The sequence below is a fragment of the Tauraco erythrolophus genome, chromosome 10 (genome assembly GCF_009769465.1).
Source record: "Tauraco erythrolophus isolate bTauEry1 chromosome 10, bTauEry1.pri, whole genome shotgun sequence".
Classification (NCBI taxonomy): domain Eukaryota; kingdom Metazoa; phylum Chordata; class Aves; order Musophagiformes; family Musophagidae; genus Tauraco; species Tauraco erythrolophus.
The window spans coordinates 10,565,466-10,578,207 of NC_141474.1; the positions used below are offsets into that span (position 1 = coordinate 10,565,466).

Below are 12,742 nucleotides of genomic sequence, written 5' to 3' on the forward strand. Positions count from 1 at the left end.
AAAAAAGGACACCAAAGTATGACACAAAATTTTCTATCATCATGCAGTAGGCAAAAAAGTTACTTTTTTATTAATATACAATTTCAATGGCAGCATCTCTAACATTATCTGGAAACTCAATAAAGAAATTAAACTTAAACTAGAGGTAAGGTAGACACTGCTTTCAAAATTCAAATATGTAAATCTTTGAAGGCCAAGTTAAAATCCACATGTCATCCTGCATAGGTAAGAGGGCAGTAATATCTGTTTCACTCAAGACATCTCAAGATTTCCCACTGCTTACACCACCAGTTAAGATGCATCTTTGGCAGCAACACTGAGAACCTCCTGCACATCCTGTTCAGATGCTGCTTCTCCAGCAGTGAAGAAATAACCACCGTAAAATAAAGCACTTGATAAAATTGGTTCTTATTTATTTGTTTTACATGTTAGTTCTTTCATTCCACCTTGGAATACCCTGATAGCTCAGGACAGAAATGAGCCTATTTGTTAAATATCCAACTCTACCTATTCAAAAATATTACTTTAAAGTGAAGCTTGCAGTCTCAGAAACATCTGCAAAACGGTATGAAGGAAGGAATATCACGTGTAAAGCATAGCTGACAGTCAGGTCAAAAGGCTCCTATTTGCAAGGTTTTCTTCTCAATCATCAAGGAAAGAAATTCTTAAAAGGAAAATTAACTACAGAAGTATGCTACAAATAATAAATATCTGCATTTCCACAAAAATAAAATATACTGAAAAGTCATAAAATTTCAAGTATGACAAACTACTCTTGATGACACTTGATAGATATCAGACTCATTTCAACTCCAAGTATATTTTGTTCCAAATATATTCCAAGCATTTTTTTTACTCCATAAATGCTAGCATTTCACCAGAGACTTCAAACTACACATAGTACTAATTATAAAAGAAACAAACAAAAAACAGCAACTGCAATTTTGATAGAAGACCCACAACACACAGCAACTAGGAAATGAGAATGAAAGGTCAGAGGCAAAAAAATGAGAAGATCATTTTTGAGACAGAAGGGAGAAAGCAGCTAAATGGATTAACTTTATAAATTAGATAATGGTTTCTATCCACACACAGCACCACATTGTCTTTTCAATACACATGCTCAGAGGTTGCCGGACTTTCGGATGTACAACCAGCAAACATTTTTGACAACTACTGAAGTCCTTTCAAGTCTCCTCTTAGCATATTCAGTCAAAAGTCTGGATCTTGCCATAAAACATGGTTTTGCACGCTGACAGATTAAAAAAAAGAAAAACTCCACCTTGTTTGAAATACCACTTTACCATTCCCGACTCCCTCAGTTTTCTAACCTTTACGCTTTTGCCCGTGCATATGTCAGAAGCAGAAGCAAGCAAGCAAACACTATGACTACAACAGTCAAATTGGGAACAGCAGCCTGAGCACAACACAGGAAATTGCTCCTTTTTCCAAACTAAATCCTCAGTATAAGTAATACTGTATTAGTTACCTAAAAGACAACTCCTGAAACAGAGAGCGTCTGTAAATACTAGAATGTCATTCCTTGCCTAGAAAGCTTCTACTGAACAATTGGCCTGCCCAGTAAATGCCCAGTACTGATGCACAAAGAAAGGTCAGCACCAGATCTGTAGATTACTTATATGCAAGAATTGACCTGCTCAGGCTGGGAAGTGAAACTGTCTTATAATGCCAAGTGATGCTCTTCCAGAATCAGAACTTTCCACAGATTTTTTCATAAAACGACCATACAGCTTATGCCATGACAAAATCCTGATTTTGCTGGCAACTCAGAAACTTAGAAGTAGTTAATAAATGAAGTATCACACAAGCTCATGAACAACTTGGGTGCCATGCTGAGAGAAAATACCTGTAGTAGAGAGTGACTTATGCAGATACATAAGGTGAGACACTCCAAAAGCTAAACCTTTGACTGGGCTGATCCACTTGAAACATATGGGGAGCGTGCCAGCTCACTCGGCTGCGTCAGGAGCAGAGGAAGTCAGGGAACCACATTACATTGTAAAGGGTAGTGAAACCAACTACACGCGTGGGCTGAGTTTCTCGAGCTAGAAGTATCTATAGCCAAAAGAAAAGGAACTGAGAAAGAAAATAAGATTTTAAGGAACCTGCTAGGTTTGTTGTTTCACAGTTAAAATTATTTGTCATATTTTTATAAAGAAAACTGTTTCTTGTGTTACGGGCAGCATAGGTCAAATTCTAAGCCTTACCATAACACAGCGCAACAATAATCACTTGTACTAATAGTTTTTCAGCACTAATTTCAGACATTATCAACAATGTGGAAAAATGGGAGAGATGAAGTAACTGCAAGATCAAAGAGAGACAGGGAAGAAGCAAACAAGTGTAATTTTAAAGCGCTAACACATCCCTTGTGTTACTAGATGCAGACAGATGACTATCACAAAAAGTAAAACACAACGGATACACAATTAAATGCACTTTTTCCTAAGGAAATAGGCAATGTACATTCACTTCATCCATGGTTGGGCCTGTCCAGATCTTCTGACTCCCTGCAATGGCGTTGTTGCTAGAGATTACTCTGCAACAATTTCAGGTTGGTGTTTCTGCATGTGAGTATCCACAGCCACTTCAGCACAAAGTCAATCAGCTTAGCTTAGACCTCTGATACAGCATAAGCCAACTTTGAACAGCTAAGAGGAGAGGGAGGCAGCTTCCACCAGCCAGCCAGGCAGCACAAGCAGCCACAGCCAGGAAGATTTTCAGCTGCTTCACTTGATCCAGAAGAATGAAACTGCCCGTGCTCAGGAAAGACACTCACAAATCTAACCCAAGTATTCACTACACTTACTGAAAATTAACAAAAATCCTGTTCCTGCAGCAGAGTCTCTCTAAAAACTGAAGGACATCTTCCCCCTTCCTAACTTCGGTCTAAAATTCAAGAACTGATGCGCTAGGTCTGAACTGGCCCAGTATGTTTTTTCAAATAGTAGTCATTAGTACCTAGCAAAGGACAAAGGACAGAGATAAGCATGTGCTCTCATCTCAGTGACTGGTTATTTCTCAGATGTGGATCTTTTGTTACTGATTGTACATTTATTAATGATTGCAGACAGAAATGGACTCACACAAAACCCAGAAACTCGATACCTCTACATAGAATCACGGTATGATTTGGGTTGGAAGGGACCTTAAAGATCATCTAGTTCCAAGCCCCCTGCCCACACCTTCCCCCAGATCAGGTTGCTCAAAGTCTCATCCAACCTGACCTTGAACACTTCCAGGGATGGGGCATCCACAACTTCTCTGGGCAAACTGTTCCACTGCCTCACCACTCTCAATGTAAAAAATTTCTTCCTTATATCTAATCTAAATCTGCCCTCTTTCAGTTTAAAGCCATTACCCCTTGTCCTATCACTACACATCCTTGGAAAAAGTCCCTCTCCAGCTTTCCTGTAGGCCCCCTTTAAGTACTGGAAAGCTGCTATAAGATCACCCTGGAGCCTTCTCTTCTCCAGGCTGAACAGTCCCAACTCTCTCAGCCTGTCTTCATAGCAGAGGTGCTCCAGTCCTCTGATCATCTTTGTGGCCCTCCTCCGGACCCGCTCCAGCAGCTCCATGTCCTTCTTGTGTTGGGGACTCCAGAGCTGAACACAGTATTCCACAGGGGGTCTCACGAGAGAAGAGTAGAGGGGCAGAATCACCTCTCTCGACCTACTGGCCATGCTCCTTTTGATGCAGCCCAGGATACAGTTGGCTTTCTGGGCTGCCAGCGCATATTGCTGGCTCATGTTGAGCTTCTCATCCACCAGCACTCACAAGTCCTTTTCCCCAGGGCTGCTCTCAATCCATTCTCCACTCATCCTGTATTTGTGCTTGGGATTGCCCCAATCCACATGCAGGACTTTGCACTTGGTCTTGTTGAACTTCCTGAGGTTCACACGGGCTCACCTCTCAAGTCTGTCCAGGTCTCTCTGGATGGCATCCCTTCCCTCCAGTGTGTTAACCACACCACACAGCTTGGTGTCATCAGCAAACTTGCTGAGGGTGCACTCAATCCCACTGCCCATGTTGCCGACAAAGATGTTAAACAGCACTGGTCCCAATACCAACCCCTGAGCAATGCCACTCATCACTGGCCCTCACTTGGACATCAAGTCATTGACTGCAGCTTTTTAAGTGCAACCATCCAGTCAGTTAGGGAAGAAGCAAACAGAGTCTACAAGCCAAGTAGTTCACAATGCCTTAAAAACATATACAGAAGTAATGAGTACCAGAAACAACCATATTCTGATTCATTAATATATTTCCCTTCCTGATCACCTGCCTGGCGCTGTTTCACCTTCACTTATTCCTCATCTAAGATCCCAAACCATGTAGTCTGGACCTCTCCAGCTGCAGCCCATTAACCACCCTTGCCTTGCTCTTGCTGCTGGCAAAGTCCTCTGCTGCTTCAATTCCTGATCTCAGTCCCATCAAGTCTCGTTCTTTGGCACCTGAGTGCCCTGGTTCCTTGATTTTATCATATTTGGATTATGACATTTGGCCCCAGAACATTTCCTAACACAATAATATGTAAAAGACAGTTATTTAATAAATAGAAACAAATTGATTGAATGGACACTTCAAATACCTGCAGCAGTAACAGTGAACCAATGCACCTATTACGCTCTCTCAGTTCTGCAGAAAATTATCAAGAAAGGCAGAGCAAGACCCAAGAACCAAACACAGGGTTCAGGAATATTACAACCAGTATCAAACATAAAAAGAGGCTGAGCAAGTAAGGATACTCTTCAAAGAGCAGCAATAAGTTTGAGACATAAGGCAAAACATCAAAAACTGAAGTGGACAGAGGGTAGTAAGCAAATAGATGAGAAAGTATAAGGTAGCAGGGAATAAGGAATTAGGTGACATTAGGCTGGAATATTCTGAGGGCAGCTGAGGTCAATCAACAGCGACATCACACATGACAATTTGGCAGTCTTTCTGGAAGACGTTCCAAATGATTGTCATCACTGTTTCAGCCATCAGTTAATTTTTTCTTCTTTGGTTTGGCACATCGCTGAAGTCCAAAGGAATAAGCCAAATCACTAACAGTTATTTTCAATAAGCTGACACAGAATATGTGAAAGACAGTCAAATATTAATACCGTACTTATTTGAGCAAACAGAGAAAAGACATTTCTACAAAACATAGTCCCCCAATATCACAGCTGTATGATTTAAAAAAATAGCTAACATATGCATACAGTCTATTAAAATGCACATAATTTATTTGACTAAAAATGGAAACATATCTAACAAGTAATTCCATTCATCTGGCCTTTTTTCACCCAGCCTTAAGATATACAAATGCATGCCTTTTCACCAGAACACAGCAGCTGGGAATGAAAGGGAAAGCATTCAAATGATCATTTTCACATCATATTCCATCGTCTTTTCACCAGCTTCTCCCCAGTCTTTCTTTGAGTCCCATTCTGTTACAAGAGAGCTGCTTTTTAGATCAATTCATATTTCCATAATCCACACTGCTGTTTCTCCCTCTCCTCCCCAGGGTGGACTAACCCCTGCATCCAGAACTATGGGTTACAACTGTCATTAAGACCTATAACAATAACAAGATAACAAAAGAGCTGGTAGAGATGAGGCTAGCCAGCACCATATGCTGATCAACATTTTTAGCTTAAAAGCTCTATAAAACAAAACTGCCACAATCCTGAAAACAAGTATATTTGAGGTTGCCACCTGTCCTCAAAATTTCAAAAAAGTTCCAAGTTTTCAGTATTGGGCTTTTATGCTTTTAAAAATAAAAGTCTCAAAGTAAAGATTTATTCTGTGTCTGATGGGATGAATTTAAAAAAAAAAAAAAATCAAGAATGCATCTCGGGATGTTTATGTCTTGAACAATGTAAGGGTCTCCGTAATCATGGGTGTTCCCAGCATGTCTAGGTGGACCATTTTCCATAGAATATTTATCAGGACTGGAGAGATCTTTTCTGTTCACATCATGCAGTCAGGAACTATAAATACACCTCTGAGTGTTTTCCTGCTGATTGTTTATCAGATGTGATTTGCACAGACAGAAAGCATTGCTGCCTTACACACACCATATTCTTCAATAAAACCAATATGTATTTCAAACATGAAGTGTCAGGAAATCACAGGAAACTACCTTAACCTGATAAAGCTTACAACGCACTAAGCTGCCTTTATCTCAGCTGGGTTAATTGTGGTCCTCAAAGTTGCACAGGGATTCAAGTTCCAAAATATCCTTAAACTAAATAATAATGTGTAACATTTAGACAAAAATACTTTTGAAAATTAATAATCTTATTAGATTGATTCCTCTTTTCTCAAACCAATGTACCCCAATACTAATCAAATTTATTAATACACAAGCAACAAAATCCCCAAACCCTTTTTAAGATTTACTGATAAAACAAAAAAGAAAAACAAAGCAAGAACCTATCTGGTTAGCATAAACATTTGAAACATGTATTTAATGCCTCATCAGAATAAAAGAACAAAGCCATCAAATGCAGAAAGCCGGTGAGATGTATCCCCTAACAGCATGCCTGCAGCCTTGAAAAGAGTGTAAACAGTCTCGTACCTCCTGGGTTCCTGCTGCTCTCTTAGGAGAGCACAGAGGAACACAAAATCATCATGACTGGCTTCAACACATGATTATGACCCAGACAACAGACTTTAGCATGCTTCTTGAGATCACTTTTTTTTTTTAAATAAAACTTGTGCTATTATTTAAATCTTAAAAAAAAGAATATAATCTCTTTCATGTTGACCTCATTTATATAATTGCTGCTACGATCCATGCAACTAAATACTCCATCCTGCAAGAAACTGAGCATTTTGACTCCCAACAGATACTAATTTAAGCCAGGCTTAACTTTCAATAGTTAATCCACACATTGAAAGTAAAGCGTGCAATTAGTGCTTTGCTGAGGGAGGGCTAACGTATTAGTACTTTTTAAGATTTATCCCTTAAACTACTGATGTATAAACACATGCATGTGTATGTATATATTTTTATATCCATAAACACTTTCACATGAATCTGATAGAACTGCATGTATAATATGAGGCTTTAGTAGTTGGGTCACTACAGAATAAGGAGTAAGGTTTATTGCTCACAATTCAGTGGTGACTTTTGCATAATGTGATACCTTAAAAATAAAAACCAGATGTTATGATATAAAATATGAGATAATAACACAAGGGGTGTTACAGTAACTTCATAGAAAACAGTAGAGATTCCTCACACGGGACGCCATACCCCTTACTGGTTACTCATCTACAGGGTTGGGAAAGGCCTGACATGAAAAAGCAGATTTAGTCTGTGTGCCTTAGAAAGCAGAAGGCAAGCGAAGATAGGATGAAATCTGCAACACAACTAACAATCTAATGCAGAGTCACAATTCCTTCTTAACCCACATATTCAGCCAACAACTCCTTGTCATACTTCATATGACTAAAGTGGCTTCAGGTAGACCATCTCCTGTCATATTAGCTACCTGTATCATCTTTCCAGTGAGATGTCTTTCACCAACAGAGAAGTGGCAGACTAAAGAAATAAATTATTATGTGATTAGAAGGGAGAAGAATGAGAACTATTAAACGGATCAGTTTTTCTATACACCATATACTCTGGGACCTACCGCAGATAGAAATCACTTTGGGCCAATAAGGAATCAGATTAAAAAGCAACCGTATTCTTACACGGCTAAAATTAGTATCCAAAATAGTTGTAATTACTAACTTTGTAAGAAACATTAAGACTTCCCATGCTTCAAAGGTTAAGACGACGCAGAAAGCAGCACTGCCTCTGACAGAGCCACTAACACCTGTGGGTGCTATGGGCACCGTCTTCTCGTGCTTCCTCATACCAACACTACTCCTTTTCTCAGGAATGTTTCAACCCAATGAAGTTACTGGGAACCGGAGCGCTTTTATTTCCAGAACAGCTATGAATAGAGGCATACTGCAGACATCTGGACACATCTGACATCAACAGGGCTTTGCAACTGACTCCACTGCCCTGAGGAGACAGCCAGCATCAGCAGATCCCAGTTCGGCTGGGTGACATTAATTTCTGCAGAGACAAACATTTTCTATTTCAAGAGTTACGAAGTATTTCATTTTGGAAGCAAAGGTGTTGGTTTTATTTGGGTTACTTCTCTAAAGCACTTAAAAAATACTTTATTTTTAAAAACTACTTTATTTTTTTTTCCAGATAATCGTAACTTTACCACTTCTTCTACATAGACTTCCAATTGAAAATGAGCTTGCAAGGTTGAAATTAAACTTCAGTCTAACTAGACTGAATAAACAAAATTGAAATTCCAAGATTAAAAACATACGCATGTTTTATCATAAAAATTTCATTGAGCACAAGGGGAGTTTTGAACATACTACAAGACAGAGCCTGTAGGCATATACATTCAAAATATATTCTAAACTGAAAAACCATTCCATTAAATGGCTACAATCCGTTTCTCATCCAAATGTGAGCTTGTGAGGATAACCATAGAAGAGCTATATATGCTCAAATCAGGAATCTTCACATTTTTTCTACAGTGTTGAGATTATTCAAAACTTTTTAAGCATTGTAAAAATCATGTTTATAGCATCGATGTCAGTACAACAGTAAATTGCACCTCTATGATGTCTCCAACGGATTAGTTCTTTCAGCTTTTGGGGTACCTTTTAATAAAGATCTTCTTTGAAACGGAGTGCGGTTCTTTGTACTTAGGAGTTCTACCCGGCATTAGTTCATTGCTTAATTGGTAGTTTTGAGAGTCACTAAAAATTGAATTACTCTCATTATCAAAAAAAAAAAACCAAATCAAAACAAAGAAAACTTTCTGAAATACTCCTGGCAAAAACAAATATTTTTCATTTCCTGCCTTGAAGCACTACTTTTTTTTCTTTCCCCATTCTGTGTTTTTCCCCCTTTCCTTCTTTTCTGGTATATGAAGAATTACCACACAGAAAATAAGTTGTTTCCCTGCAGCCTTGTCAGATAAGGAAATCAACAATGAATAATGTAAATTCTTCTGTGGTACCAAAACTGCACCTTAATATCTCCTTTACTTAACGGACTGCGCGTGAGTAAGTGACTATGACAAATCGCTAGTCTTTTCTTTCTCCTGATCATCTGTAGTTTCTACACTCCATGCAAAACAGATGGGATGTTTTGCAAAACAAGATTTTGGAAAGCCAACATTTAAGAAATAAAGAGACCAAAAGAAGAATACTGCCGAGCATAAAGGAAAATGGCCGGCCACAAGAATAAGAGAGCGGATTAGGGATGAGTAAGCATTGGAAAGTTCAGGCATACTGAGAGGACAAATGCGAGAAAGAGGAGGAATATATCAAAATGTCTTAGGCAAGTTTTCTTTGCATTATGAACGCAACAAAAAGGTGACATGATAAACTGTAGAAAAATTCAGGAAGAGAGGAAAATATTTTGCCCACTGTTATCACATCACTGTGCAAACAGACAGCCCTCAGATTTTAGGAAGGATGATTCTTTGGGATAGATCCAAAAACTAACTCACACGTTTTACATTTAAAATAGAAATGACTGGAAAATAGGATGGAGAATGTTCTTTTTCTTTTTTTTTCCCTAATATTCTCCCCACAATCTTTCACTGAAATTAGCCTTGATAGTTTTAGTGAGGGCTCATTTAAAAAATAAAGAAATAAATCTGCTAAGTATTCAGGTCTCCAATCCAAACCTACTGCATTCAACATGCACACACACATGTGCACAGAAGGCTCCTGCTGATTTCACTTGACTACTTGGCTCGAGGGTTTGCTATAGAAGCTGCTATATATTCTGTTCAAATCCAGTGGTTCTAATAGGAAAATTTCCCTTGCAAGGATGAGGATTAAAACATGCTTTTTTCCAGGAACACAAGTAATTTACCTGAAACACTAGATTCCCTACACTGCTGAGACACAATGTGCAGGCATAGGTTTTTCAGAGCCCAAAGGCAGAGAGCTGCCTGAGGACTCTGTTTTTTATAGATTAGGTATGTCTATTGCATCTTTGTGTGATTCCCCTCCAGTCTTTAGTGGGCTTCATCTTCTAATCATTTTTCTACACCAGCTGTTCTTTGAATAACCTTCGACTTACTGAATAAGCTCCAATTTTTCTTCATACATAATTTCTCTTTCTTTTTTCCCCCCCTTCTTTTTCTTTTTTAAGACCAAGTCTTTCTTAAGACCAAGTCTTTCTTAGGGAAAAGAAAAAGAACAAAACAAACTAGAAAAAAAGAATTTAAATGACAATGAAGATTATAGTTCCGCAGCCAGGAAAATCATCACAAGTTGCTGGATGTCTAGCTAAGCACATGTAACAGCACACTTTGCTCATGTACCATTTATCACTATCTTACAAGCTGCATGCGCTTCTGACTGATGCTATTCCCTAACCAGACATCCTACCTTCTATGTTTGTATATTTATTCCTTTCATCATGAATCACCTTATAGCTGTCTTTACAGAATCTTGTATTATTGATTTAAAAAAAATAATTTTTAAAAAGTCAACAATTTATCAAGATCTACTGTACAAAAATATTTCCAGATCATCCATTGTGGTGGTACTACCAATGAAGAATATGTTTGACTCAGTATCAGTCTAAAAAGAAGAGCAAAGAGAGACAGTGAGTCAGAGATATTTATTCTATTTAGTGTTTTATGTATTCCTGTTTATGAAAATGAAAATATTTCTATGGAAGAAACTGATCTAAAAGTTGCTGAAATAATAAAAGGTAATAGTTTCATTAGATTTTAATACAGTCCAAGGGGAAAAAAAAAAGAAACAAACAAACACCACACTAATCAATAGCTTTGCTATCATTACAAACAGTGAAATAATTAATCAGTCCTGTATGTATAAACTTTCCTTTGAGGATTAATTAGAAATAGAAACTAAGATTTTCATGCTTTCAAAATCAGTAAGTTTAGGCCATTGTCTCTTATAAGGGTCCAAGAATATTTTTTTCCCCAAGCAAATAACTAGAGAATCTCTAAAATATTATTAAATAAATATATAAAATTTTGCATTGTAAAGGACTAAACGAACAGGACACACGTTAAAAGGACATTAAAAGGACATACATGTGCAGTTCTTCAACTTTTTTGTTCTGTTGGTTTTTGTTAACACAATTTATAACATCAACGTTCGGCAAAGTTTTGTTGATAAATCTTCCACGCTTTCAATCCTACAACTGCTAAAAACCCAACACTTCAAGAGAAACAGGTTTTAAAACACTCCATATCAAAAATAAGGTGATACAGAGAATTAGTATGATATGCAGTGCTCTGCAACTACTATTGCATATTCCTGTCACAAAGGTTTTCTAATCACCAAGCCACCAGTCGGGTGAAGACTTCCTCCCCACTATCATTAGCATCTGCCTCTCCACAGCTGAATAGGAGAGCTTTTTTCTTATTATTCTAACATAAAAAAAAGTTCAATCTCATGTTTCCAACCTGGTCTCCAAAGTCCTCCGGGAACTTCCACAGTACCACTGGATCTGTAAATAATTGACAGACAGCATTAATCAGAGGCAAAGGAACAGAGTATTACAGTCAGAGTACATTAATATTAAAGAGAGGGTCAGCTTAGCGTCAAGCTTTGAGGCAAGTGCAAAAATGTATCTAAAAACTAAGGAAGATACTGGATTATTAAAAAGACTTATTTCATATTTATGAAACTATACGTTTATTGCTTTACATATGGTACCAGGTTATAATGTACCAAACTATTTTCATATTCAACTCTTTCTTTTTAACCTTTGAGTATTTCATTTTTAAAGTACATGTTCAATTTTCACATTTTAATTAAGAAATAACTTAATTAATAATCCAAGAAAAAAAAGATGTAAAATGATAAGAAGAGAAAACCAAAGATCTCTATGAGGTATAGAAAAGTGTCATTTGTGATTTTAGAGACAGCAGCAAGGTAACCAGCACTCTCAAGGAAGAGTCTGAAGAGCCAGCAGGTTTGAATATTTTCTGTTAAGAGCCATTTAAAATCAGCATTTCAATCAAATCTTAAAGTTTTTATTAATCTATTATAAACTGTTAATTATCAAAACAAGTGGTTTTTGGCTACATATTAGTCTACAATTAACATTATTTTGAAGGTATCTACGACAACCATAACCTTTCAAGAAAAAAATCAGAATTATGCTCTTCATCCCCCCAAAGCTTTTAATCTCCTGTGACACAAAACCTTCCCGAGGTGCTACTGTCAAACTGCAACACAAAGACCCGTGAAGCTTCACAGCACTTCCACACTATAGATCAGCAGCAGCATTTATTCACGTGCTAAAAGTGAAATTACCCGTCCTCCTGCAAGGGAGACCCAGGTCGGTGCCAAAGCCCAGGCTAGAGGGAGAGCTCTCCAGTTTCTGCTCGCACCCTGGCCAATGCCAGGCAGATCCTTGCGTGGTCGATGACAGCTCTGGGTGCCCGAGGCCAGTAAAACACATGGAGAAACCTGTCGGTCAGCCCCGGGGGACACTGCCTGATGAGAACTGCAGCCTCTTGGCTACCTCGGGAGCTGTTGGGATTCCTGTCTTCTCAGCAGCCAAGATCTGGGAAATGTATTTGGATTTCCACTTCAGCCTCTAACACTAGCACTGTCTGATAAATCAGAAACTTCCTTCTTATTGCGACGCTTGACATCAGAACCAGAGGGTTCCCCGCTTTTGGCAAAGCATGGAGGTTTC

General features: G+C 38.2%; 1 protein-coding gene across 2 annotated transcripts in view; it reads right to left on the minus strand.

The window, feature by feature from the left end:
• DENND1B (DENN domain containing 1B) overlaps positions 1-12,742 on the minus strand; it is a 158,791-nt gene that overhangs the window by 106,219 nt on the left and 39,830 nt on the right. For both annotated transcript variants that reach the window (XM_086617344.1, XM_086617343.1), the window contains exon 3: positions 11,499-11,542. In XM_086617344.1, coding sequence (XP_086473470.1) covers positions 11,499-11,542 — 44 coding nt within the window. The remainder of the gene's footprint in view (positions 1-11,498; positions 11,543-12,742) is intronic.